This window comes from Macaca thibetana, chromosome 16 (genome assembly GCF_024542745.1).
Source record: "Macaca thibetana thibetana isolate TM-01 chromosome 16, ASM2454274v1, whole genome shotgun sequence".
NCBI classification, from domain to species: Eukaryota; Metazoa; Chordata; class Mammalia; order Primates; family Cercopithecidae; genus Macaca; species Macaca thibetana.
Window position 1 is genome coordinate 57998988 of NC_065593.1, and position 26910 is coordinate 58025897.

Consider the following 26910-nt stretch of genomic DNA (forward strand, 5'->3'; position numbering starts at 1 on the left):
CAGACCGAGCTAGTTCATGGGACAGGGCTTCCCGTCTAGCCTCCGACTGTGGCCTGGCATCCACGGGTTACCTTGGGGGTCACCCGGCAGGGAGGACAGCCTCTCGGTGGCTCCTGCAAGTGACCTGGCAGATGCCTGAGCCAGGGCAGGCAGTGAGGAGTCACCGGCGGAGGCTTTGCTGGTCTATCTGATCTGGTTGCAGCCTGGATGAACACAGCATGCCTGTCTGACCCCAAGCAGGGCTCGTCCGAGCTCAGATATTTGCTGCCTTCCAGACGGGAAAGGCAGTTGGGGTCAGGTCAGCAGGGCACCAGGCAGAATGCACCCAGCCCCAGGTGGCAGTGTCACCTCCTGAGGGAAGAATCGTTAACCCCTCAAAACAGCTACCATGGGCAATAGGGACTTCCAGGCTTGGGACACAGCCTTTCCTGGGGACAGCAGGTTAGTCAGACAAACTCTACCAGAAGGCCCTGGAAGAGGACCTGGGCCAGGCAGGGCATGTGCGCCCAGTAAGCCTAAAACTCCCTGCTGCTCCCGCTCCCCCAGGAGTCCCAGTCAGTGGGCAGCTCCCAGATGCACAGTGCCCCTTTCTGGTCCCATGCCAAGGCATCCTTCCAGCAGGAACACTGAGGCCGGAGGGCACGCAGCCCACGGGGCCGCCACACAGGGCATGTTTCCCGAAGCAGGTGCGGAACGTGCCGTGTCTGGCCTCACGGTGGGCCCACAGCCTGGGGCTGGCCTTGGTCATGGGCCAGCTGAGACAGAAATCCTGATTCTCTCCCAGGTTTGGCTGAAAACAGGCGTGCCCAAGAAAAGAAGGCCACGGGTCCTCAGAGTAAGGCCCTGGCCGTTCCAGCCAGTTCATGGGGCCACACCCCCTGCACTCAGCAGTGGCACCAAGGGGTCTGCAGCCTGAGGGTGGCTGCCAAGGGCTGCCCAGCACTGGGCCACACCTCACCAAGAGCAGTGACCAGTGCTCCAAGCTGACCCCGGCACTCCCAGTCCCCAGGTCCACAAGCCCCTCCTGCCACTTTGCCCAGGTCCCAGGATACCCCACTTAAGAACCCCAGAGGAACAGCTGACACCCCAACCCTGCAGATGCCAGGTGCATCCCACACCCCTCCCCACTACCCCCGACGCAGCCCCCTGGCCGGGCTTAGGTTCAGGGGTACTTGCAACGTGAGCCAGGGGTGGCATTGCTGGCTCCAAGGCTCCCTCGGTTTCTCATGCAAGTGCTGAATTTCCTGCTGTCTTAAAAGAGGGCCAACACTGAAAACGGGCAGGGTTCACACTCCAAACCCACCCCTCTAAACAGGACGGGCCCCAGTCCTCCATACCACTGCCGTCCACCAGGCCTGGTGTGGGGTCTCAGGACAGGGCCCTGCACCCAGGGGACCCGCTGAATGTCTGTAGACTCTCAGATGTCTGCTGAGGGGGCAGAACAAGCCTCCCATCCCATCCCAACCCGGATCCCCGCACTGGCTCCGCAGCCCGGCCTGAGCACGGCACTCCACACACTGCCCGGATCCCCGCGCTGGCCCCGCAGCCCGGCCTGTGCACGGCACTCCACATACTGCCCGGATCCCTGCGCTGGCCCTGCAGCCCGGCCTGCGCACGACACTCCAATGCTGCCCGGATCCCCGCGCTGGCCCCGCAGCCCGGCCTGTGCACGGCACTCCACATACTGCCCGGATCCCTGCGCTGGCCCTGCAGCCCGGCCTGCGCACGACACTCCAATGCTGCCCGGATCCCCGCGCTGGCCCCGCAGCCCGGCCTGTGCACGGCACTCCACATACTGCCTGGATCCCCGCGCTGGCCCCGCAGCCCGGCCTGTGCACGGCACTCCACATACTGCCCGGATCCCTGCGCTGGCCCTGCAGCCCGGCCTGCGCACGACACTCCATACGCTGCCTGGATCCCCCCGCTGGCCCCGCAGCCCGGCCTGCGCACGACATTCCACACACTGCCTGGATCCCCGCGCTGGCCCCGCAGCCCAGCCTGCGCACGACACTCCACACACTGAACTGCACAGTGTATTTTTCTCAGCAGCCACCAGAGGCACATTCACTGATGGCACGTCCTGGTGGGCCTCCTGGTGCCGTCACCAGGCAGCAGCCGCCCCTCCCGCCCGCCACAGTAGGTCTGTGCGGCCTGTCTGGCCCCGCTGCATGGCGCAGGCGGTTCTCCCAAACGGCTCCAGTGGGCGCCTGGTGCTGGGGGTGGTGCCAGTGGCCACAGGAGGGCGGGACCTCGCCAGGGTCCCAGGGACCCCTGAATACAAGTCCTCTGAGCTGGAGCTACTCCAGAACCACCGTGCCGCCCACTGCTTCCAGGGCCGCCTTGATCTTCTCCGCCTCGGCTTTGGCGACATTGGCTTTGATTTCCTGGGGCAGGGACTCCACCAGCTTCTTTGCCTGCCAGAGAGAGCCAAGTCAGGGACTGGGGGCCCTGGGCCGCCACAACGGAACCTGCCTCAGAACCCCCAACGCGGTGCAGACCTGGACGAGGTTGATGCCCTGGACGTAGTTCTTGATTTCCTTGATCAGCTTCACTTTGTCCACGGGGTTCGCCTCAGTCAGGCGGACGGTGAAATGTGTCCGTTCTTTCGCTCTGGGGATCTCTTCTTCCACCACCTTCGGGAGCAGGAAAGAAGGAGGGCTAGGTGAGAAAGGATTGGGGGGAGCTAGCACCTCCACTGCTGGGCCACCCCATTCTAAAGCCCCAAAGGGAGGTGCAGGGGAGGCCCCAGCAAAGCCTGGAGTTAGAAGTCATGTCTCCCAACTCGTCAATCTTTAACCAGCTGGTGCTTTTTCTTTTCTTTTTTTTTTTGGACGGAGTATCACTCTGTCATCCAGGCTGGAGTGCAGTGGTGCCACCTCAGCTCACGGCAACCTCCACCTCCCGGGTTCAAGCGAGTCTCTTGCCTCAGCCTCCCAAGTCCAGCTGGTGCTCTTCTCTTTCTCATAGCTAGTCAGAGGCAGATCTGCCCAATAACACTTTGTAAACACGCCTCGGCCGGGAGTGGTGGCTCACGCTTGTAATCCTAGCGCTTTGGGAGGCCAAGGCGGGTGGATACTTGAGGTCGAGTTTGAAACCAGCTTGGCCAACATGGTGAAACCCTGTCTCTAGTGGTGCGCGCCTGTAATCCCAGCTACTCAGGAGGCTGAGGCATGAGAATTGCTTGAACCTGGGAGGCGGGGGCTGCCGTGAGCCGAGATTGCGCCATTGCACTCCAGCCTGGGTGATAGAGTGGGACTCAGTTTCATGAATAAATAAATAAAAACATGCTTCACAGTCCTTCCCTCAATACTCTACTCCTGTCTCCCTTAGAAAGCATAACTTATGAGACAGGAAAAAATGACATCAAAGTGCTTTGTAGATAAAAGGAGCGTCACTCCTTTCTCAGCCACGCCACAGTGCACACGTAACGACAAACTGACAACCCACCATGGACTGATGGGCACACTGCACTTCTGACATGGCGCATGGAGACCCAGCACCACCCGGGGATGGGGGGGCTGCGTGTCCCCATGGCCTGAGAAGGCTATTATAACATCTCCTCCATCCTCAAAAGCAATCCAGTTTATACAATAGGCTCTACAGTAATCCCAGCTATTCTTACCCAAACGCTCGGCCTGAATCTAATCGGCCTTTAAACTACCTTCCAGTTCTCAGGCATGAGAGTGATGATGCCCCATGGGCACCCCACGCATCTGGAACGTGGGACACTCTACAGGACACGACCTGGTTCCCCAGTGGGGGAAAGGGGCTGAGAGGAGGGCTCTGGTGGAGAGGTTTACACAACCCAATGACCAAATGCAATGGGTGGCTTCAAGTTCACTGGTTTCCCTGCAGAGACTCAAGGACAGAGCTGCCTATTACACCCCTTCGCCTGCGCCAGCCCCTACCCTGCTGCTGCTCCCTGAACTGTCACACACCCTCTTGCCTGGTGGCCCTGGTGCCACCCCTTCCTCTCCCAGGAAGGCCGTGCTCTCTTCTGCAATGTCTGCCTCCTCTTTGAAGCCCACCTTGAACTTGGAACTCTCCCTCCCACTTGAGCTTCTTTGTGGAGAAAGGGTTGGGGGGGAGCTAGCACCTCCACTGCTGGCCCACCCCATTCTAAAGCCCCAAAGGGAGGTGCAGGGGAGGCCCCTCCTTTTCTCCACAATGCTTTCAACGTTCTATTTGGTATAGTTTCTTCCTTTTTCCTTTTTTTGTTTTTTGAGACAGGGTCTTGCTCTGTTGCCAAGTTGGAGTGCAGTAGTGTGATCTTGGCTCACTGCAACCTCTGCCTCCCTGGTTCAAACAATTCTCTTGCCTCAGCCTCCTAAGTAGCTGGGATTACAGGCGCCTGCCACCACACCCGGCTAATTTTTGTATTCTTATTTGCTTATTTATATTTATTTATTTAGTTTGTTCGTTTGAGACAGTCTCCTGGGTTCAAGCTATTCTCCTGCCTCAGCCTCCTGAGTAGCTGGGATTACAGGCACATGCCACCAGGCCCAGCTACTTTTTTTATTTTGCATTTTTAGTAGAGACGGGGTCTCACCATGTTGGCCAGGCTGGCCTCGAACTCCTGACCTCAAGTGAATCCACCCATTTCGGCCTCCCAAAGCGCTGGGATTACAGGCGTGAGCCACCACGCCCAGCCTTTTTCCTCTCTTAGCTTAGTGTCTGTTTCCCTCCATTAGAAACATGGCCTCCACATGCAAAGACTTGTACATCCATGGAAGGGGGTAGGTCCCAGGAGGCTGCAGGAGGCCGGCACAGGTGTGCAGGCTGCAGACAATGATGGCAGCTGCAGAACCTGAGATACGGAACCATGGCACATGAGGCCATAGGCGAACTAGGCACCACAGAAATGCCTCTTTCTGCCCAGGACTCACCTCCTGGGCTGCTGCAGCAGGGACAGCCCCAGGCATCACACCACCCATCGGCACAAGCCCAACATCCTGGATCTTCAACGTTTTCTGCAGAGATAGAGAACAGTGTCCACAGCTGGCCCTCACACCAGCCGGAACCCACTGAGGAGGGCAACTAGCCTGGCATGGACCTTGCACCTGGACAAACACACACTTCTGACAATTTGCTAAACTCCCAAAATACACCAGGAACAAAACACAGGGGCTCCCAAACTTCCAGCCCCTGGGTCTGTGCCACCCTCTCATGATACCTTCAGGAGCTCGTTGAGGTCTGAGATTTCCAGGAGAGTGAGGCTGGCGATGTCCTGGACCAGTTGCTGAATCTTGGGGGGATACTCCTTGGGGGCGTTATCCAGGGGTGCACCAGCAAGGGCCTCACACCTCCGATGGCCGCTACTCCTCATATGTCGCATGGCACAGACGCATGGCACCTGTCGCCTAGCCCCCACCCCCAATTCAAACAGACCTGTCAGTCCTGGAATGGAAGGGGCTGCAGAGACCAGGGGGACAGGACAGAACTGGGGGACTGATGGGTGCCATAAGCTCAGGCTGATAATCACTAGGGCCGGAAATTACCTAGCTCCTTGGTCCCAGTCCAGGGTTCTCAGATCTCAAGGGGTCCGTATTGGTAAGATTTGCAAGTTACTTTAAATTCTTCAAAGAGCCTTAGAAAGCCACGTGTTTACTTGCAGCTATACCACTCAAACCTCAAGTTTCTGGTGTGAATGAACTACATCAACCCAGCGGTGGTGAAACTATTACTTAGGTGCATCTTCCTGAGCAAAGCCTCCCAAAACGTGGGGCCCCCTGGCCGCAAAACGCCGCACCCATGGATGGGCCTTTGCTGCGGAGATGGCTGAGGCCGGGGGAGGAGCAGGGAATCGTCCAAGGTCATCTGGGGCCGACCCTGGCGCTTTCCACGGCCCAGGAAGGAAGGGACTTGCGCACCGGGAGGCCTCCTCCCCAGCCCCCAGTAGGACCCCCAAGCCCGGCCTGGCCGCTGTAGGGAGGCCGGCCCCGCTGCCCGCCTCCGCTCGGATCGACCTCTCAGTGCCCGCCCGCCCCCTACCCTGCCCACTGGCCCAGTCCTGGCGCCCCAGGATCCCGCGTACCTAGCAAGGCGGAACGCAGCAGCCCGAAGCCCAAGGCAAGGCCCCCACAGGGGGCGAGCGGCCGCCGGCAGCATCGGTCCGCGGCTTGGAAGGTCACACGCGGTTCCCCGGGAGGAGGCGACACTCTAGCCGCCTCGGCCGCCGGGGATTCGAGCTGAGGAGCGACGCTCTAGCCGCCACAGCCGCCGGGCATTCGAACTGGGGAGGGACGCTCTAGCCGCCACAGCCGCTGGGCATTCGAGCCGGCAATGGCGCTCTAGCCGCACCTCGCGCTAGCCTCGTCTCATCCTGAGATTACCCACAAGGCGGCGCGCCGCGCAGACGCAAAATCGTCGTTTGTCGCGGCAGGTGGGCAGCGGGCTGCCCTCTTCCTGTCGGGTTTTGGGGTGGCGCAAAGGAGCGACGGGGACTGGGGGCTGCGGATTCACGTGTTCTTTCTCCAGGGCTCACGGGTTTCTGTCCGTGCGCGATACGAGCGAACGTCGCGGCCGAGGCTGGGCCCCGAAGCCGGCAGTAACCCGCGTCTCCAGCCCGCTCGGGGCCACCAGTGCCGCCGTCGCGGGCGGAGGCGCGAGCTCTGGGCCTTGGCGCCTTCGCAGCCGCAAGCGACGTCTTCTTTCCTAGCTAAAGCCCCAAACGCCCAGGTGGCTTCCTGGGAGAGCGCGGCTGAGCCTCCGCCTTCACATCAGAACAGGCGGAGCCTCCAGAGGCGGCCTGGGCCCAGTGCCTGCTTATCCTGCCGGCCTCTCCACACCTCCGCTTTCCCTCTCCGTTCGAGTCCATTCCTTCCTGGAAAAGCCAAAGCCGCGCCCCCCTAAGAGGCCCGGATGTGAAGGTGCGTGAGACGCCCTGGCCTCTGGGTGCAAAGGCCGGCGCCTGCCGCTTTCAACACTCGGGAGGCGGGTTTCAGCCCTGCCAGCCCCCGGCCGCGGACTCGGAGCGCTGAGCCCCCACCCTTCCCATTATCCGGCTCCCTTCCCAGGAATGAGGAGCACTCGGGAAGCTTCAGCCACTATACGGAGGCGGCGCCAAGCCCAAACTCCTCACCAGCCACCGGCGGTGTAGAGCCGCGCAGGGCACAGGTGACCCCTGGCACGCAGCCTCAGGGAGGGACAGGCTGGACAGGACCCTGCCCGCAGCTGGGCCGTCAGCCGGACCACCCGCCCCCTGAGCAAACGCTGATGCGGGCCGGGCGCAGTGGCTCACGCCTGTAATCCCAGAACTTTAGGCGGCAGAGGCAGGTGGATCACCTGAGGTTAGGCGTTCACGACCAGCGTGGCCAACATAGTGAAACACCGTCGCTACTAAAAAATACAAAAACTAGACAGGCATGGTAATGGCGTGCACCTGTAGTCCCAGCTACTTGGGAGGCTGAGGCTCAAGAATCGCTTGAATCCGGGAGGCAGAGCTTGCAGTGAGTGGAGATCACCACCTCACTCCAGCCTGGGTGACAGAGTGAGACTCCATCTCAAAAAAATTAGTAAAAAAAACCCAAAACGCTGATGCTTTCTGAAATAGATTTTATTATCGCTGTACCATTCTGGGGCACTGGAGATGACAGCTGAGAAGCAGAGAAGCTGGAGACCTGAAGCCTCCACCCTTGGCTGTGGCTGCCGAGAGGCCCCTGGAGAGGGAGCCCCAGGCCACACCCAGACACCACAGCCAGCTCACAGTGGGGCCAGAGGGCACAGGCTGCTCGGGGGGGTGAGGGTCCCCATTCCTGCCACTTCTCACAGACCATAACCCACAGGGCTGGGGGCTTCCCCTGGGAGAAGGTCCTTCCCTCCCACCTTCCCTCCCCGTGGCCCAGCCTTGGGGAAAGAAAGCAGAGACCAACTCAGGGACTGCAGCGGGCTGAGGACAAGAAGGAAGGTGGGCTTGGGGTGAAAGCCCCCCCTCACTCGCAGAGAAGGGACACTACCAGCAGTAGAGGACAGGGAGGCGGGATGATGGCAGTTAGAGACGAGGCGTTTCGGGTGAACTGTAGTGTTATTCCGGACGTGAGCACGGCCTGGGTCAGTCGAATGAGATGAGCTGGGCCTCGCTGCCCTGTGCCGGCGGCCCCTGCGCCTGCGGCTGCTGGGCCACAGGGGGCTGCTGCTGAGGGGGACCGCCAGAGGATGCCATCTGTGCAGGAGGAAAGCAGGAATGGCCCTGGGAGGAAGGCTTTTGTCCCAGCAGAGCCACAGACCCACAAGAGCTGCTAATCCATGTCCACCAAGTGCAGCTTACATGGCCTTTGGCTTTCGAGTAAATTAACGGTTTTTCTGTCTACACTTGTGGACATGCATGTCTGCCCTAAGACTTGCGTCCTTGTTCTGTCTGCTGAGAAGGGGCCTTGGGTATGCGTCTCCCCATGTGAGCAGGCGTACAGGACAATCCCCACTGGGGCCAGAGGACCCATGCTAAACCACGAAGGCGGAGGCTGCCCCGTGGGTGCTGCTGTGAGGCCCCGGGCATGGCTCACCTGCTGGTACATGGGCTGCTGCCCCGCGATGTAGGGCTGCTGGGGTGGCAGAGACGCGTCCTGGCTCGGGAGGGTGGTCATGAGATTCTGTCGTGAGAGGATGCCAGATGTGAGAAAGCGGCCCTGTGGCCAGGCAGGCAGGGGTGCTTCTGGCTTGCAGCAATCCAGAGGTGACCACAAGGAGCGCCCAGAGAGTGGAGGGCGAGGAGCAGAAGGAGTGGAGCCCACCCAGTGCCCGCCAGCCTCACCAAGGGACCCTCAGCATCATCAACTGCTCCCCCACCCCAGCCCCAGCAGAGCCTGGAGGCCGCTGTACCTGCATGTTGTAAGGCTGGTAGCCCATGGAGACCGACTGGCTCCCCATGTAGCCCATGGTGCTGGACTGCGGAGGCTGAGAGATGGTCGGGAGGCTCTGCGGGGCCTGGGAGGCCACGTTCTGCGGAGGGAAGGGGTGCCGTGGGAGAAGGGGCTGGCGCTGGGGCTGGCCCTGGCAGGAGGGAAGAGGCCTTCCTGCATACCTGGTAGCCCGCTGTGGGAGTAGGCTGGTAGGACGAGTAGGCGGGGCTGGTGGTGGGTCCGGCCTGGGCCTGGGGAGCCGCCTGCGCCCCAGTGGCCCCTGCTGGGTACATGTAGGCGCTCACCATGCTGGGATCTGTGACAAACAAGACAGGGGAGATGGTTCAGCCAGGGCAATGCAGAGGGGAGTAAGGGACGCCCTACTCTTCAGTTTTACTTTTTTTTGAGAGAGTCTCCCTCTGTTGTGCAAGCTGGAGTGCAGTGGCGTGATCTTGGCTCACTGTAACCTCTGCCTCCTGGGTTGAAGCGATTCTCCTGCCTCCGCCTCCTGAGCAGCTGGGAATACAGGTGTACACCACCACACCCGGCTAAGTTTTTGTATTTTTAGGAGAGACGGGGTTTCGCCATGTTTGTCAGGCTAGTGTCGAACTCCTGACCTCAAGATGATTGGCCTGCCGTGGCTTCCCAAAGTGCTAGGATTACAGGCATGAGCCACCGCCCAGCCAGGAGTTTTCCTTTTTGTTGTGACTTTTGGAACCAAGTTCAGATTTCATGTTTTTAAAAAAAGGAACATCGGCCGGGTGTGGTGGCTCATACTTGTACTTCCAGCACTTTGGGAGGCCGAGGCGGGCAGATCACGAGGGCAGAAGTTCAAGACCAGCCTGTCTAACACAGTAAAACCCTGTCTCTAATAAAAATACAAAAACTAGCTGGGCATGGTGGCGAGTGCCTGTAATCCCAGCTATGCAGAAGGCTGATGCAGGAGAACTGCTTGAACCTGGGAGGCAGAGGTTACAGTGAGCTGAGATAGCACCATTGCACTCCAGCCTGGGCAACAGAGCAAGACTTGGTCTCAAAAAAAAATAAAATAAAACCAACAAGGATGGGAGAAAAATCCTAGAATGGAATGAAATCAGAAGAAACAAACCAAACTGTATTTGAAATAAGTGACATGGTCTGACCGATGGGATGGGAGAGTGAATCCTAGTAACTTCTGAACCCAGAATCTGGACTCCACGGCCTCAGGCTACAAATGACAGGAACTACACAGAAATGTTACACTCCAGTTATGAGGCATCGTCTTCACAGGAGGCCGGGTTGGCATTCTTTTTTTTTTTTTTTTTTTTTGAGACGGAGTCTCGCTCTGTCACCCAGGCTGGAGTGCAGTGGCCGGATCTCGGCTCACTGCAAACTCCGCCTCCTGGGTTTACGCCATTCTCCTGCCTCAGCCTCCCGAGTAGCTGGGACTACAGGCGCCGCCACCGCGCCCAGCTAGTTTTTTGTATTTTTTAGTAGAGACGGGGTTTCACCGTGTTAGCCACGATGGTCTCGATCTCCTGACCTCGTGATCCGCCTGTCTTGGCCTCCCAAAGTGCTGGGATTACAGGCTTGAGCCACCGCGCCCGGCCCAGGTTGGCATTCTTAAAACCACTTTTTGTGTACTCTAGGGCTGAGCAAGTAAGTATATTGAAAACAATGCAAAAGAAAACTGTGCTATTGGATTAAAATTGCAAGTACTGGAATTAACTCATGGATTTTTTTTTTTTTTTTTTTTGAGACGGAGTCTTGCTCTGTTGCCCAGGCTGGAGGGCAATGGCATGATCTTGGCTCACTGCAACCTCCGCCTCCCAGGTTCCAGTGATTCTCCTGTCTCAGCCTCCCAAGTAGCTGGGGCTATAGGTGTGCACCACCACGCCCGGCTAATTTTGTATTTTTAGTAGAGATGGAGTTTCACCATGTTGGTCAGGCTGGTCTTGAACTCCTGATCTCTGCCTCAGCCTCCCAAAGTGTTGGGATTACAAGCATGAGCCACTGCACCTGGCTGCACTCATGGTTTTTATAACACACAAAGATGCATGTATTCACACATGCACAGACACACCCATGACTGTGCACTTGGATAAATATACACACTTTCCAGCTCTGCTAACAACCTAGAGCTGTGGGCACAACCAGAATATCGATCTTGGCTTCTAACCAAGATCCAGACCACCCTCCACTAAAGGGAACTAGGGCTCCTTGAAGAACTGGCTGGGTCCAGGGCTGGGCATGTACAAGACGAACACAGAGTATCTAGCAACAGAAACTCAGAAGCATCTGAAACTGAAGGCCCTACGCAACAGAGAGCCACTGACGCTTCCCATGGCCACACCTGGGACACTTTGAGCATCAAAGTAACGGGGCTGGACACGGTGGCTCATGCCTGTAATCCTAGCACTTTGGGAGGCCGAGAAGGGCGGATCACTCGAGGTCAGGAGTTTGAGGTCAGCTTGGGCAACACAGAAAGCCCTCATTTCTACATTTTTTTTTGAGACAGAGTTTCTGTTGCTCAGGCTGGAGTGCAGAGGATAATCTCAGCTCACTGCAACCTCTGCCTCCCGGGTTCAACTGACTCTCTGCCTCTGCCTCCAGAATAGCTGGGATTACAGACACCTGCCACCATGCCCACCTAACGTTTGTATGTTTAGTGGAGACGAGGTTTCACCCTCTTGGCAGGCTGGTCTTGAACTCCTGACCTCATGATCTACCCGCCTCAGCCTCCCAACGTGCTGGGACAACAGGCATGAGCCACCACGCCCAGCCTTTTTTTTTTTTTTTTTTTTTTTTTTTTTTGAGACGGAGTCTCGCTCTGTTGCCCAGGCTGGAGTGCAGTGGCCGGATCTCAGCTCACTGCAAGCTCCACCTCCCAGGTTTACACCATTCTCCTGCCTCAGCCTCCCGAGTAGCTGGGACTACAGGCGCCCGCCACCTCACCTGGCTAGTTTTTTCTATTTTTTAGTAGAGACGGGGTTTCACCGTGTTAGCCAGGATGGTCTCGATCTCCTGACCTCATGATCCGCCCGTCTCGGCCTCCCAAAGTGCTGAGATTACAGGCTTGAGCCACCGCGCCCGCCCTTTTTTTTTTTTAATTAGCCAGGCATGGTGACGTAATCCTGTAGTCCCAGCTACTCAAGAGGCTGAGGCGGGAGGATTGCTTGAGCCCAGGAGGTGGAGGCTGCAGTGAACCAGGATCGTGGCACTGCATTCCAGCCTGGGTGACAGCAAGACTCTAAGAATAAACAGTGATGACAGAGGAGCGTCACCTTTGAAAGAAAAAACAAACACATCTCTATGCTGCTGTGACTGACAATAAGTAGGAGAGCGGGCAGAGCACCTCCCGCCAGTGGAAAGACAACAGCAGAATTAGAAAGCGCTATTTGGCAAACACCGTCATAAACACAGGCAACATTAGCAAAACAATGCTAGACGTTGAGGAGTCCCAGAGTATTTGAAAAGCCTCCCCAAAGAGAGATCTGATTACAAAGGGCAAGACAGTCACTTCACAGTGAAAATCCCTGGCAGACTCCGTCTCAGCCGAATGGCCAAGAACGGGACTGACAGGACGCATGTCACCTTCTGTGCCACTCTGAGGAAAAGCACAGCCTTACGGTCACCGCATGGAGACACCAGACAAACCTAAGCTGAGGACAGTCTGCCGAACGACAGGCCAGTGCTCTTGGGACAGTCGATGTCACAAAACACAAAGGCTGACTGGGAAACACTCTAGATTAAAGGCAAGTGGACGGAGGGCTGAATCCACACAGCAGCGGGCGTGCTGTTTACAGGACACCACTGGGACAGTCTGTGAGGGCTGAGCCTGCTATGGACGAGGATCTTCCTGCTGGTTTCAGGAAATGCTCGCTGTCGCATTCAGGGGAGAGGGCAGCACCTGCCACGCATGGACTGAAACACGGCTCCAGCAGGAAAGCCTGTGTGAGTGCATTTGCGTGAAAACAGGAGAAAGCAGGGATAACATTCACATCGGGGCAATTGGGAAAACCCTTCGCACCATTCTTACTGCTTTTCTGTAAATTCATTTAAAATAAAGACGAGGGAAAAAAGCGTGCTCTCTGCCCCGACCCGTCCTTACCAGCTGCGGTGCCCGGCATGCTGGCGTAGGGGCCCGCGGCAGGGGCCGGCTGGCTCATGTACACGCCATGCATGGGGGAGCCCTCCACCGAGCCAGCGGGGCTGAAGGTGCTGGGGAAGCTGGCTGGTCCCGAGGGCTGGTAGAGCACGCCTCCGGCCGCGGGCATGGCCTGGAGCTGGGGACGAAGGAGACAGTGGTGAGAGCTGGTCCTCAGCCCACAAGCCCCTGGGTGGAAAGAGGATGGCACCTACCTGGGCGTAGGGCAGGGGGAAGGCGGGCATCTGCGCACGCATCTGGACCGTCTGCTTCTGCTGCTCCAGCCGCAGCTGCCGCTCCTTCTCCTGCTCCTGCAGGCGCTGGATGGCCAGCTGCCTCTGCACCTCCAGGTACTCCTGTGCGGCAGAAAGGCGGTGGTTACGCTGGGGGCTCCCCAGCCCACCCCGGCCCGTGGCTGGGCAGCCACTGCACCTGCTTCTTCTGCCGCATTATCTCCAGCTTCTGGGCTAGCTGGATCTGGCGCTGGCGCTCTGCCTCCTCGGCTGCCCGGCGAAGCTTCTCCCGGTGCTCTTCGCGCAGGGCACTCAGCGCCCCCCGGGCATCACGGATCTGTGCCAGCTTGTCCTGCAGCCCCTCATAGTACACTGTGGGCAAACGACAGAGCAACCCTGACCGCTCCGGCACAGTGCCGAGAAGCTCCTGGGTGGAACAGACACGCAGACAGGCTGCCCTGTGCCCAACCTTCTGCAGAGGGCTCTGAAGGCACTGGGCTCTAGGGGAGGCAGGCAGAGGGTTCTGGGCAGGGCAGGGCACGGCATGGTCATCACTGAGACCACCTCCCACTGAGACCCTCAGAGGAGGCCACAGCCCCAGTGAAGGACTCACAAGAGCCCAGCGTCCTCCGGGGAGGCCCTGGCCCAGGACGGCACTCACAACACCCGCTGCCCCCCAGCCAAGGACCCGTGGCACGGGCACCTACGCCTGCGCTCGTCCAGCTGGTTGAGCAGCTCCAGCAGCTGCGGGTGCATGCCGTTGATGGACTGGAAGAGCGAGAGCACCGCCGAGTCGTTGGTGATGCTGCGGCCCCGCATGTGGTTACTCTTCATGCGGTTCACGAAGGTGGTGACGGCGTTCTGCAGCGCCTTCAGGAACTGCTCGTGGCTCTCCTCAGACTCGCCGTTGTGGAACGGTGGCTGTGGGCAGGGCAGGGTTCTGGATGAGTGCGGCCACGCCCGAGCCAGCCTCCCCGGTGGGGCCTGGGACGGAGGCGCCTGCTGCGCGCAGGCCTGGAGCACAGTCCATCTGCTGCTTATGGAAGCAACCCCTTCTGCAGCCGAGGAAGGCGAGGCCCCGGAGGCAGGCCCTTGTCCAGCAGCAGGCCCTGCTCAGGACGGAGCGGGCTCAGGGCCCCATGCCAGCTGCCTCCCTCTCCAAGGCTCTGTGCTCTGACAGCCAGCCAGCCCAGAAGCCCCAGGTAAGGCCAAGGCCTCACCTGGTGGTTCTAAGACTGCTCTGGAATATTCAGGTCCACGTTAGGTCCATAGAGTGGCCCCAGCTCTGGACCACAGCCTGGTGCAGTTTCCATTGGGAAAGGCCACTAAGGGCGGGGCTGGGGCAGACACCCTTGCTCTGGCACAGCCCTCTGGTTAGGGCAGGCACCTGTGCCATGTGCCTGGTGCTATGGGGCCTGGAGGCCGTATTTTGCCCTGGCCCGTGGAGGGAGCCACAGCTTACCTCACTAAAGGGGCCACCAGAGGGAGGAATGGGCTGAGAGTCTGTCTCCGGGAGGGGGTTCTGGAAGAGAGAGAATGAGTGGGGCCTCCGACCTGTCCCACATCCACCCCTTCCAAGGGACCCTGCCACTAGGAACGCCGGGAGCAGCCCCTCACCTCCACCACAGTGGCGGGGGCTGCGTGCCCCTCCCCAGGCTGTGCAGCCGGCTCCGTCAGGGGCACGGGCGCCGACGGCGTGGGGCTCTTACGAGCCTCCTCCTGCTTCTTCTCCCAGTAGTTCCGGTTGAGATACCGCGCGAGCTGCAGGCAACAAGGGGGTCACTCCCAAGGCCAGAAACCGTGAGAGGACACACCTCACACCGGGCCTTACCTCAGGGTCGATGTCCTCAGCCAGAGGCGCCGACGAGTTCTGGGGAGAAAGGGGCATCTGAGTGTCACAGGCGACAGGACAGTTGCTCGGGCAGGGACAGGGATGGCCCCAGTGCGGCAGATCCTGGAGACCAGAGCTGCAGCCTGGGCCCTCCCTCCGTGCCCTCCTCTGATTCCTGGCATCTCAGTGGCCATCTTTTCTCCTCTTCCAGATGCTCAGAACTCCACAGAGGCAGGCAGCACTGCCGTCCTATGAGACTCCTAACCTTGCTATGGGAGGAACAGGGCAGCACCAGGCCAGCCCTGGGGCCTCAAGGTGGACACTGGACAGCCCCCATGGTCCTGCATGTGGGGCCCCGGCCAACAGCCTGGGAAGGAGGGGAAGAAGGGAAGGGGTGGCTCACCGGGGCAGAGCTGTTCTGAGCCCCTGGGCCTGCAGCGGCCTGGCCACTCCACAGAACCTACAAAATTACTTTCTCAACCTGCTGTCCCTGACCCAACCCCCTGCAACACAGGCGGCCTCTTCACCCCCCACTGAGAGCAGGGCTGAGGCCAGGGAGAGGCCATGTGGATGCCCCAGAAAGCAAGTCTTTCAGTTCCTGTGGGGCGGGAGGGTGTGGAAGAGACGGGGTCTCACCAGCAAGGCGCCTTCCCCACAGCCTGTCCCATGTCCTCAGTCCCAAGGGCCAGACCAGGGACCCAGAGGAATGGGGGCCTGGAGCCCTGGGGCTCTGCCCTGATGTCTGTCCGTGTGCTAGGGCTGTCCTCTCTGGGAAGCCCGGGGACCCGCATCCCCCGCCAGCTCCACTGTATCAGCCCGGGGACCCGCGTCCCCTATCAACCCTACTGCCTTCCGGGAGAGGCAGCTCCAGCCCGAGGGCCACTCACCACAGGTGAAGAGTACAGGCTGCTGGCGGGGGGCGCAGAGGAGGCCGAGGGCGTGGGCTCTGCCTTGGGGTACGAAGTGTACGTGGACTTCTGTCTCTGAGCCAGAATTAGGAGGGGCATCACTCGGGTGTACGAGATGCCCCTCTGGTCCCACCGCAGCACATCCAGGGCAGCTGGGCCCTTCCTGAGGCTGCCCCGCCCCACCCGGCTTACCAGCCTCTCCTTCTCCTCTGCCTCCGACTGTGACAGCGCCAGGGCCAGCTGCAGCTCCTCCTCCTCCTGCAGGGCCGTCTCATCCCTCTTGGGGGGCAGCTGAAGACAAGTGGGGAGGGTGAGAGGGGCCCCAGGGAAGATGTGCCCACGGGACGGACGGGGTTGAGTACCTGGGACTGCTGAGACAGGGGGCTGGTCAGGTACTCGGGGGGCAGCTCAGTGGTGGATGTGGCCTTTCCTTCCGCTTTCCTGTGGGCACAAGGGATGCTGCAGGTGACCATGCGCTGACGCCACCCTGCCCCCGCCAAAGCTCTCAACTGCACTCCATGGGCTCCTCTAAGTGTCCCCACAGAGCGATGACAGTGGTCAAACAGTCACAGAGTCCCAATGGCCACACGCTAGAGCAGAGCAGGGCAGGACTCGAGGGCATCACAGCAGCCACAAGGGCTTGGGGGAGTCCCTCAGGGTAAGCCCCAGTTCCTCTCCTGAAAATGGACATTCGGGACACCAGCCAGGCCTGCGAAGACCTTCCTACGGCGCTCGGGAAACGAAACACAGCACTGCCACTGTGGGATGGGCCCCACCCAAGAAGGGGCAGACAGGGCAGCACCTGTCATGCCCAGTAAGCTCTTCTGGGGCACCCCAGGCAGTCCAGGGGCCACAGGCTCACAGCATGGTCGCCAATTTCAAACCACGCACGCTGACCTTCGATCTAGGGCTCTTTTCTTTTTTATTTTGTTTTTTGAGGTAGTCTTGCTCCGTCACCCAGGATGGAGTGCAGTGACGCGATCTTGGCTCACTGCAACCTCCACCTCCTGAGTTCAAGCAATTCTCCTGCCTCAGCCTCCCGCGCAGCTGGGACTATAGGCGCCCACCACCACACCCAACTAATTTTTGTATTTTAAGTAGAGACAGGATTTCACCATGTTGGCCAGGATGGTTTTGATCTCTTGGTCTCATGATCTGCCCACCTCGGCCTCCCAAAGTGCTGGGATTACGGGCGTGAGCCACCGCGCCTGGCCGGCCTGGGGCTCTCTTCTAAAAGAAAAGTCCGCGTGAGGCAGACTCGCACAGCCCCCGGGCAGGGACACACCGACGAGTGTGTGTGTGTGAAGGCAGCAGTGGCGCTGGGATACCCTGCCATGGAGCCGCTGGGTCACAGCAGACTCACGCATGTGCGCAGTGGCTGCAACGGACGGGACACTGATGTGGCTCAAGGCAAGTTCTTTCTTTTTTTTTTTTTTTTTTTTTTTTGTTTGTTTGTTTTTTGAGACGGAGTCTCGCTCTGTCGCCCAGGCTGGAGTGCAGTGGCACGATCTTGGCTCACTGCAAGCTCCGCCTCCTGGGTTTACGCCATTCTCCTGCCTCAGCCTCCTGAGTAGCTGGGACCACAGGCGCCCGCCACCGCGCCCGGCTAATTTTTTGTATTTTTAGTAGAGACGGGGTTTCACCGTGGTCTCGATCTCCTGACCTTGTGATCCGCCCGCCTCGGCCTCCCAAAGTGCTGGGATTACAGGCGTGAGCCACCGCGCCCAGCCAAGTTCTTCTTAGTTACAGGAAGAAAAAGGAAGTTCTCGGGCAGCAGCAGCCCATCACCAGACATGGCTGGCTGGGATGGGACGCTATGAGAAGGGCATGGCCTCACTCCTGGGCTTCCCGAACCTAAGCAGGTGGAAGCCTCAGACCTGAACAGAGGACCAAGGGGCCACGGCCTGACTTTCCAGAAATGTCCACAGCACGACACAGGGAGGTAATGACATGGTCCAGAAAAAGGGAACTAAGGAGGGAGCGCAGCCCACACAAAAAACACACGCGACCCAGCGATGCTGCTGGGACCATGGCAGAAATGGAACGTGGCCCACAGAGCAGAAGCCAATGCTGGGGGCAGCACAGTCCTGAGCAACCACTGTGGCCATGAGAGCACTGTCCCTCTCAGGGATCGCCACGCGAAGATCTGGGTGCCAAGGGGCATGACGTCTGCACTCATGCAAATTCAGGATAAAACCTGTGTGAAAGGCCGGGCGCGGTGGCTCAAGCCTGTAATCCCAGCACTTTGGGAGGCTGAGACGGGCGGATCACGAGGTCAGGAGATCGAGACCATCCTGGCTGACACGGTGAAACCCCGTCTCTACTAAAAAGAATACAAAAAACTAGCCAGGCGCGGTGGCGGGTGCCTGTAGTCCCAGCTACTCGGGAGGCTGAGGCAGGAGAATGGCGTGAACCCGGGAGGCGGAGGTTGCAGTGAGCCCAGATTGCACCACTGCACTCCAGCCTGGGTGACAGAGCGAGACTCCGTCTCAAAAAAAAAACAAAAAAACAAGAAACCTGTGTGAACACACGCACACGCAGGAGAGGGGAAGCAGAGCAAACTCTGCGGCAAAACACCGACTGCTGAGGCACTGGCCACGGCCCCGCAGCTTCTCTGTGCTACTCTTGCAACTTTTCTGTAAGTTTTATTCCAAACGTTGAAATGCAAACGAATCCAAACCCGAACCCAAGCAACAGGTCTGTCGGGGCAGCCTTGGTCCCTGGAGCCGCAGCGCCCAGTCTCGCACACCCACCTGCCCTAGTGTGGGGCAGGGTCTGAGGGCATGCGGCCGCCCTGGGTTTCCCTTGACCTTCCAGCTGCTGTGCTGTGAGGGCCCTCTGGGGTCTGCAGGCCTCAGGCACCATGGCCAAGAGGGACAGGAAGGCCAGCCTGGAGATCCTGCCCTGCCTGCAGCCCAAGCGGGGGCGGGGACCCACCTGTTCAGCTGCTCGTAGCAGGGCTCACACACGCGCACCTCCTTCTCGATGCCGAACTTGGGGATGGTGGAGTACTTGGAGGAACACTTTCCACAGAAGATCTGGCCACACGCCCGGCAGTGGTGCTGCAAGACGGGGGGGCTGGTCACAGGCACTGGGGACCCTGATGTGCCACCCGGCCCAGAACTGCTCCGTACACCGCTGAAGCTGAGCCTCACAGGTCGGGGAAGGCAGGGGACAAGCAGAACAATGCCTGGGAGGACACTAAGGCCAAAGAACCTGGACATGCTCCCAGGAATCTCAACACCAGCCACCGTTTTGGGGAAATATAAGTTAAAAAGAAAAGCAAAAACAAAATATATATCAATTGTGCTGACAAAACAAGAGCTTTTGTGAGTGCAGTGGGTGCTGGAAGCTGCTGACACCCCAAACCCCAAGCATTCCCGGTTGCCATCCTGGAGGGGGCTTTGGTGTGAAGATGGCTCGAGGGGTCAGAATCCAGACGGGCTACGCCACACAGAGAAGGGGACCACATGGCCCTGGCAAGCAGGAGAGTGACTGTGGCAAGGCCTGTAGTCCTTGTTTTAAGACATTATAATTCCAGAGTGAGGCTGGGCCCGACCCAGGCAGCGGCATCAGGCCCTCATGTGGGCCTCACTGTCCCCTCCTGACGCCCCACTGCCACCCATGCGAGCTGCACTCGCCTCCTGAACCACCCACCAGGAAGGAAAGGCCCAGCCGGGACGGTGGCCTTGCACATGGCAGGGGACCTGGTGTCTGGCCGGGGCTGTAGACAGAGCCCCCCAGATGGGAACTCACCTTACGGGTCATCACCCCGAACTGCACCCTGCAGCGGTGGCATTCCTCAGCGTCCACCCAGTCCGGAGCCTGAGGAGGGGAGGCAGTCAGGACCACACGCTCCCCTCCCCACCAGCTCCAGAGGCACAGAGTCCCCTGCCCCAAAGAAGGGAACGGACCCAGAGAGGATCCCAGCACGAGCGAGGGCAATGCCCCGGGCCACCCTTCCCGGAGGCGCGGCCTGGGGTGAAGCTGCTAAGGCCTGAGGAAGGGACTTCCTCACCAAAGGTGCTTGTTTTTCTTTCCTGAGCCCCCCAGCCACGCTAAAGGCCCTCGAGCCACGTCTCCACCTCGCCCTCCAGAGACGGCTGCTACGCCTCGGCCCAGGACACACAGGCATCCTCAGCTCCCAGACAGACGGGAGCTCAGCCACCAACCCGGGTACAAGCAAGCCGGACTCCCAGCGCTCCCCACTTCACGCTTCCTGAGCAGCCCAACTCCAGGACCCCCAGCGGCCGCCCACACTCACTCTCTCGGCAGCAAACATGGCATCGCTCTCTTTGAATTCCGGGAAGACGTGTCCTGGAGAGAGGAGGCATAGTCACCGTCCGCGCCTGCCTGGCCTGCAAGACCTCCCGAAGCCCCTTCCTCACTCCTGGCAGCTGTGACATAGCAGTGACTGTGCACCCAAGTGAGGGCGTCTGGGGGCACCGAGACAGCCTCCTGCCCGCAAGGCTGGTGTCTCCACGGAGCCTCCGTCCTTGCTGTGGCGGCACACGAGAGCCAGGCCCTGCTGCCCCGTCCTGAGACACCGCTCCCACCCCATCAGGGCATCAGGCCCCTGCGCGACCCCGCCTGCTGAGTGGCTCCCTTACCCTCTGCTCTCTGGCCAGGGCTCCCACTGTTCCTGAGGACAAGGCCTCGAGCTATTCTTTTTTTTCTGAGACAGAGTCTCGCTCTGTCGCCCAGGCTGGAGTGCAGTGGCGCGATCTCGGCTCACTGCAAGTTCCGCTTCCTGGGTTCAAGAAATTCTCCTGCCAAGAATGGCGTGAACCCGGGAGGCGGAGCTTGCAGTGAGCCGAGATCGTGCCACTGCACTCCAGCCTGGGTGACAGAGCGAGACTCTGTCTCGGAAAAAAAAAAAAAAGAAATTCTCCTGCCTCAGCCTCCCGAGTAGCTGGGACTACAGGTGCCCACCACCACGCCTGGTTAATTTTTGTATTTTTAGTAGAGACGGCGTTTCACCATGTTGGCCAGGCTGGTCTCGATCTCCTGACCTCAAGTGATCCGCCTGCCTCTGCCTCCCAAAGTTCTGGGATTACAGGCGTGAGCCACCGCGCCCGGCCGGCCTCGAGCTATTCTTGAGACACAAGACCCCAGAGAAAATCCAGGAAAGCTCCCACCCCAGGAAGGAGACATGAGCACAGACCACCAGCGTCCACTACCCCGAAGTTGAGAGCCCAAGACAGCTCGTGCAGCGCCCCCTGCGTTGTCCACACTGGTCCTGCCCACCCTGCAGCCACAGGGCAAGCATCCAACTCCTGCAGAGGGGACACACCAGCCCTGGAGCCCGCCCCATTCCCCACACTCCCGGCCTCGTCTTCAGCAGAGCTCAGGGCCACACAGGGCCTGCACGGACGGGAGCAGCCATGCCCACCTCTCTCTCACTGAGCGGGCCCCGAGCACCCGCCAAGACCTCCAAATGCATCCTGAAACCCCCACCTCTCTCCGCACAATCCCCGGTTCTCCGCGGCCACAGCGGCCCCGAGGGACCCTCGAGAAACACACCTCAGCCGCCACAGCCGAGACAAAACCACCAGAGGCCTCCTGCTGCGCCGAGAGCAACGCTGAGCTCCAGCCCACAGCCCGGAGCCCGTCGCTGTGCAGGCCCGGCCGCGCTCTCCTCTGGGCACCTGGCCACCTTTCTGCCCCGGGGCCTCAACCCTGAGTGTCCGCCCATGCGTGCTGTCTGCCCGCTCATGCCAGCTCTGACTTCTGTTCCAGTCTCGACACTCGGGACAGCTCTTCCAGAGGCCTTCCCTGACAGCACAGCCAACCCGGCGCCAGGAGTCCTGCCCCTCTGAAACAGACTGTCCGCTGCCTTTCCACCTGCGTGCTGTCTAACATCACTGCCTGCCTCTGCCCGTGGGTCATGGGTCCAGAAAGGCAGGAGCTGGTCTGAGCCCGCCCTCACACACACGGTCTTTCTTCCCTGGCTCCAGACCACAGCCCTCCTCCCTCCCACCACGGGGAGCAGCCCATCTTCCCAGGCTCCTCGCCACTGTGCCCGTTGGGCCTGACTGTCCAACAGTTCCAAGCCTTGGCCTGGTCCCAACCTCGGTCCTGACTCACCCTCCACCTTCATGATCTGGTAGGTGTCCTGGACCACCTTGTACTTAGGCTCATTCCGGAAGGCATGCGCCCAGGCCTGGATCAGGTACAGGATCTTGTTACGGACGTTTACCTCCACTTGTCTCTGCAGGCAGGGAAGAGTGGGTGAGGGTCGCAGGAGACTCCAGGCGCCAGAGGCCTCGGTGTGAGGAAGCAGCTGGCAGACCTCAGCCTCTGAGGAGACGGGGCTGACATGGAGGCCAGGGAGGGCCCCCCGAGTGGGGTGTGGGGGCCATGCACCAACCTGTTCCCAAACCCTGACTTCAAACCTCATGCCTGCTTCTACTTGCTCAAGACTATGGCTCTTCTCTAACCACTGCCAAAAACCAGGAGGCTCACTGGAGTCAAACAATACCGCGTCTCTGTGCTCCTGACCATCTGTCTCTCCCTTTCCCCGCGGGACCCGCCCAGCCCAGGATCCCCGGTTCCCATCAGGCTCCAACAGGCAGGGCCCAGCAGGCCTGACGGTGGCAGCATGGTGCTGGGGCTGAGAACACAGGGGCACTGCGGGACTCCGGCTATGCCCCTCCTTCCAGTCACAGCCGGGGAGACGCCAGGGGGCAACTGCTCCAGAAACACCCCCAAGTTCAGAGCGGGCTCCGAGCCCCCTGCAGCCACCCTTCCCCCAGGTTAAAGCGCACCCTGGCCTTGCACCTAAGGCCCTCTCAAGGACGCCGTCCCAGTGTGACGTGCAGAATGGCGTGCGATCAGAGGCTGCTTCAAGGAAGCTCTGGGGCACCTGCACCGCGGCCTGAGCTCCTTTCCAGAACCTCTCGGCATCCTCAGCGGCGCCCTCCCTCCACAGCTCTGCCCCACCCCATAGAGGAGTGAACCAGCTCAGGATCTGCAGCCTGACTGAAGGAGCTCGGGGGCACCAGGGTCAGGCAGGGCCAGACTCTGGCACCTTCTGCCTCTCAGCCAGGACAGGACGGGACAGGAAGCCAGCCAAGGTGGCCAGTGAGGGCTTTGGGAGGCCTGGCTGTTCACTGGGATCCCGGGCAGGTTCTCAGCTGTGTGGGTCCAGGGAGTCCCCTATGAGACACAGGCCCGGCCCACAGGTCGGGACGGAGGGGGATCAGCCTGACCACACGGGACACCCTTTCTCCCCGACACCGGCGGCAGCACCCCCACTGCATCACAGTCCACATCACAATCCCTGCAAGTGTCCCCGGCACAATCTCCTGGGGATCTGGAGGGCTTTTCCTCCTCCGCCCAGGAAAGCATGAAGCCCCCACTCTCCAAAACAGCTCCTACCCCCGCCAGACACATCCGATCTTACAAGCTGCCACTCACAGCCCTCCCAGGCTGGCCTGTGGGATGTGGCCAGCCTGCCCTCCAGACCACAGCCACTCACACAGGATAGCCAGCGACTGCCCTGCCCACCCAGCAGCATCTACTCACCTTCCTGAGGACAGCAGGTGCCCCAGCCCTGCCTCCCAGAAGCTTCCCCCAGGCCTCAGGGTTGCTGTCACCTCGGTGCTCCAGACACAGCACCCCAGGCCGGCTCCTGCTAAACCTGGGCCTCCCAGTTGTGAGTGCGAGCTTGTGCAGCGCAGGGACCACCGATCCGCACCTGCACATTTTCCGCCACACCTGGTGCTGTTCTGTCATCGGTGCCCGGTAAACACCCGGAGAAGCAAAGGTGCCAGCCTGGGTGATCACCCACTTGCCCCCGTCTCACCCACCTTCAGCAGGTCCTTCAGCTCCTCCATGGTCTGCTTGTTGGCCACCTCGTCATGAACTGTCTGGCCACAGTTCTTCACCACAGACTCCATGACCTGCAGATGCCCAGGAAGGGAAGGGTGGGGCCAGTGATCAGGGCAGGGGCCCCTCGTCCTCCTCGACGGACTCACCTCCCTGTGGGACAGCAGAGCCCTTCAACAGGCCCATCAGGCCACTGGGCCGGTGGGGAACGTGGTGGGACAGCAGAGCCCTTCAACAGGCCCGACAGGCCACTGGGCCGGTGGGGAACCCCAAGCAGCAGCATCTGAGACTCAGTGGCGTGCACGGCACCGCTCCCTGTGATGCCAAGTCTCACTGCCAAGCACAGCGACAAGATCCGCCTTCTGGTGTTTAGTGTTTACTCACGCAGGACCGGCTGAAGAAGTGGTGCTCACTCCCTCCCCCATCTCCCATCTGTCCCTCAGCGTGACCCCTCCTAGGTGGCACTGTTCACACAGGCACTCAAGGATGAGTGGTAACTCTCCTGCTTGATGTATGCCCAGGGAGGTGGGCAAGGCCACAGGACAAACTCTTCTCATGCTGTCCTGACTAGTGGGGGGTGGGGGGTGAGGGGTGGGGCCCCTGGGGGCCACTGAGGCAAGGCAGTCTACTTACCTCCAGGGCATACAAGGCCACATGTGGGTTCTTGTCATTGACTTTCTTCTTGATGGAATTCACAGCATATTTTGCTCTGCAAGGGAAATGACGTTGGTAAAAGCAGAGAGAAAGGGGAAGAAAATAGTCTCAGCAACCAAGATGAGTAAAGTTCATCTGCTGCCAGGTGCAGCGGCTCACGCCTGTAATCCCAGTGCTTTGGGAGGCCAAGGCAGCAGGACTGCTTGAGCCTAAGAGTCTGAGACCAGCCTGTGCATTATGGCAAAAACCCATTTCTACCAAAATACAAAAAATTAGCCGGGCGTGATGGTGAACGCCTGTAGTCCCATCTACTCGGGAGGCTGAGGTGGGAGGATCGCTTGAGCTTGGGAGGCAGGGGCTGCAGTGAGCTGAGATCATGCCACTGCACTTCAGCCTGGGTGACAAAGCAAGGCCCTGTCTCAAAAAAAAAAAAAAAGTCTGTCTACCGTCTTAAGTCTTTGAGAACCCCAAAGCAAATACAAACATAACCAGGTCATCTGCAAGCTGTGCAGAGAAAACCCCTTAATTGTCCAAGATATCAAAAAATCCTAGCACGTAGACCATGCAGTTCTCTACAAAACAACCTAACATGGTCAGCTACACTGTGGAGAATCAACGGGAACCAAGCAAGCCCAGCTTAGTGCACGGCCGCTCCCCTGCTTCACGACACAGACCCCACGAACTCACTGTGTGTCCCCTTGGCGGATCAGGTCGCAGATCTGCAGAATGGACTCCCAATCCGTCTCTAGCAGGAGCTGGCTGGTCGCCTTGTCTGAGTGAGAAAATGCCATGAGAGGGGGGTCATCCTGCTGGACTCCCCACACAGCACCCCAGCTTGGCAGCAGCAGGGGGGACTCCCTACTTCCCCTTTAGACATTTGGACTACATGAAAAACCACGAGAGAATCCTCCTGAGCACGCTGATGGGAAGGGAAGTGCCATCGCTCTCAGGGAAACAGCAAACAGCGTGAGAACAGCACACCAGGTGCTGGTCCAAGCCCTCCCACAACCTGTGAGCGAGGTAAAGACACTCAGCAGAGAGGCGAGGGCACTGCCATGAGTCACACAGCTCACCAGAGACTGAGACTGATTCACTCTTAAACATCAGGCTCAGCTGCTTCTCAACAAAGAACTCTATCACCCGTCCCTTGGAGTCGCCATTTGCCCAGATGCTCCCCATTTCGATGGGATCTTAGCTTGGACAAGAGCTAGAGAAGCCTGCAGTGTAGACTCCAGGCCCCTCGCTCCAAGTGCTTTGGGAATAAGGGCAGAACGGCGCTCCAAGGAAGACTAGCCAGCTAATACCTGTCATCATACCACATCACTGCTGTCTCCAACAACTGGTCCCTCTGAGGAGCAGCTCCAGCTCTGCCCACACCGCCTTCCCCGGATACAGAAACGATCTACCAAATCAAGCCACGTCCACTTTCTATACTGATTCAGTAGTTAACCTCTGGATTTATCCCTGAAGCACTGAACTACCTGTGTGGCTGAGATACTCAGTCTGCTTGCAGGTTCCCTGGGCAAGGAAGGTGTCTCATTTGAAGTCTCCTTGAAAACCATACTTAACAAAAAGGCAGGCTTGGGGCAGCCCATCCGAGCACCCAAGCGCCTAACCTGAAACACAAGACTCATTTTCCCTACAGGGCACGTGCACATCAACATTCCTTTTCCCTCCTAAAACGTGTCACCTCCAGGAGGCTCAGATAGGATTAGCTTTCACCGCCAAAAACGTGAGAAAACGCCTTCCTAAACCATTAGGCGCTTCCCGAAGCCAGTGTGGGAACAAAAGGTGGGTCTGGGACTCACAGCCCCCAAGAGAGCTCGAAGGTCCCAGAGAGGACACTGCTGGCTCTACCATTCGAGGCCCAATGTTTTGGGTCAGAAGCCCAAGTGCGAGCCTAACATTCGACTGAGTCACCCACTTTCATGACTCAGGCCTTGTGGCCCACTCGGCCGGGTGCTCGTCGGTCAAGGGGAAATCGGCCAAATGTCCGGGCCCGCAAAGGAGCGAGAACGCCGAGCGCCGCCGGCGCCCTGCGCGGACCCTCACAGAGCCCAGGTTCGCCAACGCCCGACGGACGCAGACCCCACGGTTGCGCCGAGGGTCCACGATCGGCCTCTCCGCGCCCAGGAGGACAGTGGGCCGGGGACAGGCGGGTAGGGCGGCCGGTCCGCGCCCCTCGGGCCCTCGGGGCCGCGCTGACTCAGCGCCGGGCGGGGGCTACGGGCTGACAATGGTCGGGCCGTCGGGTGGGGATGCGTTACCTAGAAGACGCTCGAAGGTGCCGCTACCTCGCCCCATGGCGACCTCCAGCACAGACCCGTCGCCGCGGGCGCTCCCCTGATCCCAGCTGGCGCGCCCCCCGACTTCCGCTTCCGCCTTTTCCCTCCAGTGCGCGCACGCGCACGTCACCGCGGCGTTCCTAGAGCCGCGAAGAGGCGGAGTCTTCCGCTCTCCCGCTAACGCTGCCCGCTAATTGGGTTCACCC

The 26910-nt window shown here is 59.7% G+C and overlaps 5 protein-coding genes across 11 annotated transcripts in view; 2 read left to right on the forward strand and 3 right to left on the reverse strand.

The window, feature by feature from the left end:
• OXLD1 (oxidoreductase like domain containing 1) overlaps window positions 1–26910 on the forward strand; it is a 157610-nt gene that overhangs the window by 107829 nt on the left and 22871 nt on the right. The gene's annotated exons all lie outside the window — the stretch shown is intronic.
• The window catches only part of SLC25A10 (solute carrier family 25 member 10), a 101793-nt gene that overhangs the window by 11579 nt on the left and 63304 nt on the right, over window positions 1–26910 (reverse strand). The gene's annotated exons all lie outside the window — the stretch shown is intronic.
• Window positions 2020–26910, reverse strand: part of MRPL12 (mitochondrial ribosomal protein L12) — a 167324-nt gene continuing 142433 nt past the window's right edge. For 2 of the 3 annotated variants that reach the window (XM_050764071.1, XM_050764069.1), the window contains exons 2-6: window positions 6035–6106; window positions 5174–5360; window positions 4887–4970; window positions 2499–2633; window positions 2020–2414 (exon numbers count right to left, since the gene is read on the reverse strand). In XM_050764071.1, the coding sequence (XP_050620028.1) occupies window positions 2298–2414; window positions 2499–2633; window positions 4887–4970; window positions 5174–5335 (498 nt within the window). In that variant the 5' untranslated portion in view covers window positions 5336–5360; window positions 6035–6106 and the 3' untranslated portion in view covers window positions 2020–2297. Of the gene's footprint in view, window positions 2415–2498; window positions 2634–4886; window positions 4971–5173; window positions 5361–6034; window positions 6733–26910 lie in introns of those variants that run through there. The other variant, XM_050764068.1, reaches the window with a different exon arrangement.
• The window catches only part of HGS (hepatocyte growth factor-regulated tyrosine kinase substrate), a 56199-nt gene continuing 36826 nt past the window's right edge, over window positions 7538–26910 (reverse strand). The window contains exons 2-23 of the mRNA XM_050764001.1: window positions 26687–26812; window positions 25107–25191; window positions 24399–24474; window positions 23747–23839; window positions 22023–22146; window positions 20200–20252; window positions 19692–19760; window positions 18873–18997; window positions 16298–16376; window positions 16128–16226; window positions 15915–16010; window positions 15028–15066; window positions 14814–14957; window positions 14659–14718; window positions 13904–14117; window positions 13396–13568; window positions 13179–13319; window positions 12928–13102; window positions 9020–9153; window positions 8818–8937; window positions 8502–8588; window positions 7538–8161 (exon numbers count right to left, since the gene is read on the reverse strand). Of these exons, the coding sequence (XP_050619958.1) occupies window positions 8051–8161; window positions 8502–8588; window positions 8818–8937; window positions 9020–9153; window positions 12928–13102; window positions 13179–13319; window positions 13396–13568; window positions 13904–14117; window positions 14659–14718; window positions 14814–14957; window positions 15028–15066; window positions 15915–16010; window positions 16128–16226; window positions 16298–16376; window positions 18873–18997; window positions 19692–19760; window positions 20200–20252; window positions 22023–22146; window positions 23747–23839; window positions 24399–24474; window positions 25107–25191; window positions 26687–26723 (2334 nt within the window). The 5' untranslated portion in view covers window positions 26724–26812 and the 3' untranslated portion in view covers window positions 7538–8050. The remainder of the gene's footprint in view (window positions 8162–8501; window positions 8589–8817; window positions 8938–9019; window positions 9154–12927; window positions 13103–13178; window positions 13320–13395; window positions 13569–13903; window positions 14118–14658; window positions 14719–14813; window positions 14958–15027; window positions 15067–15914; window positions 16011–16127; window positions 16227–16297; window positions 16377–18872; window positions 18998–19691; window positions 19761–20199; window positions 20253–22022; window positions 22147–23746; window positions 23840–24398; window positions 24475–25106; window positions 25192–26686; window positions 26813–26910) is intronic.
• ACTG1 (actin gamma 1) overlaps window positions 25269–26910 on the forward strand; it is a 181429-nt gene continuing 179787 nt past the window's right edge. Inside the window, exon 1 of the mRNA XM_050764050.1 lies at window positions 25269–25272. The gene's annotated coding sequence lies outside the window, so the exon portion shown is untranslated. The remainder of the gene's footprint in view (window positions 25273–26910) is intronic.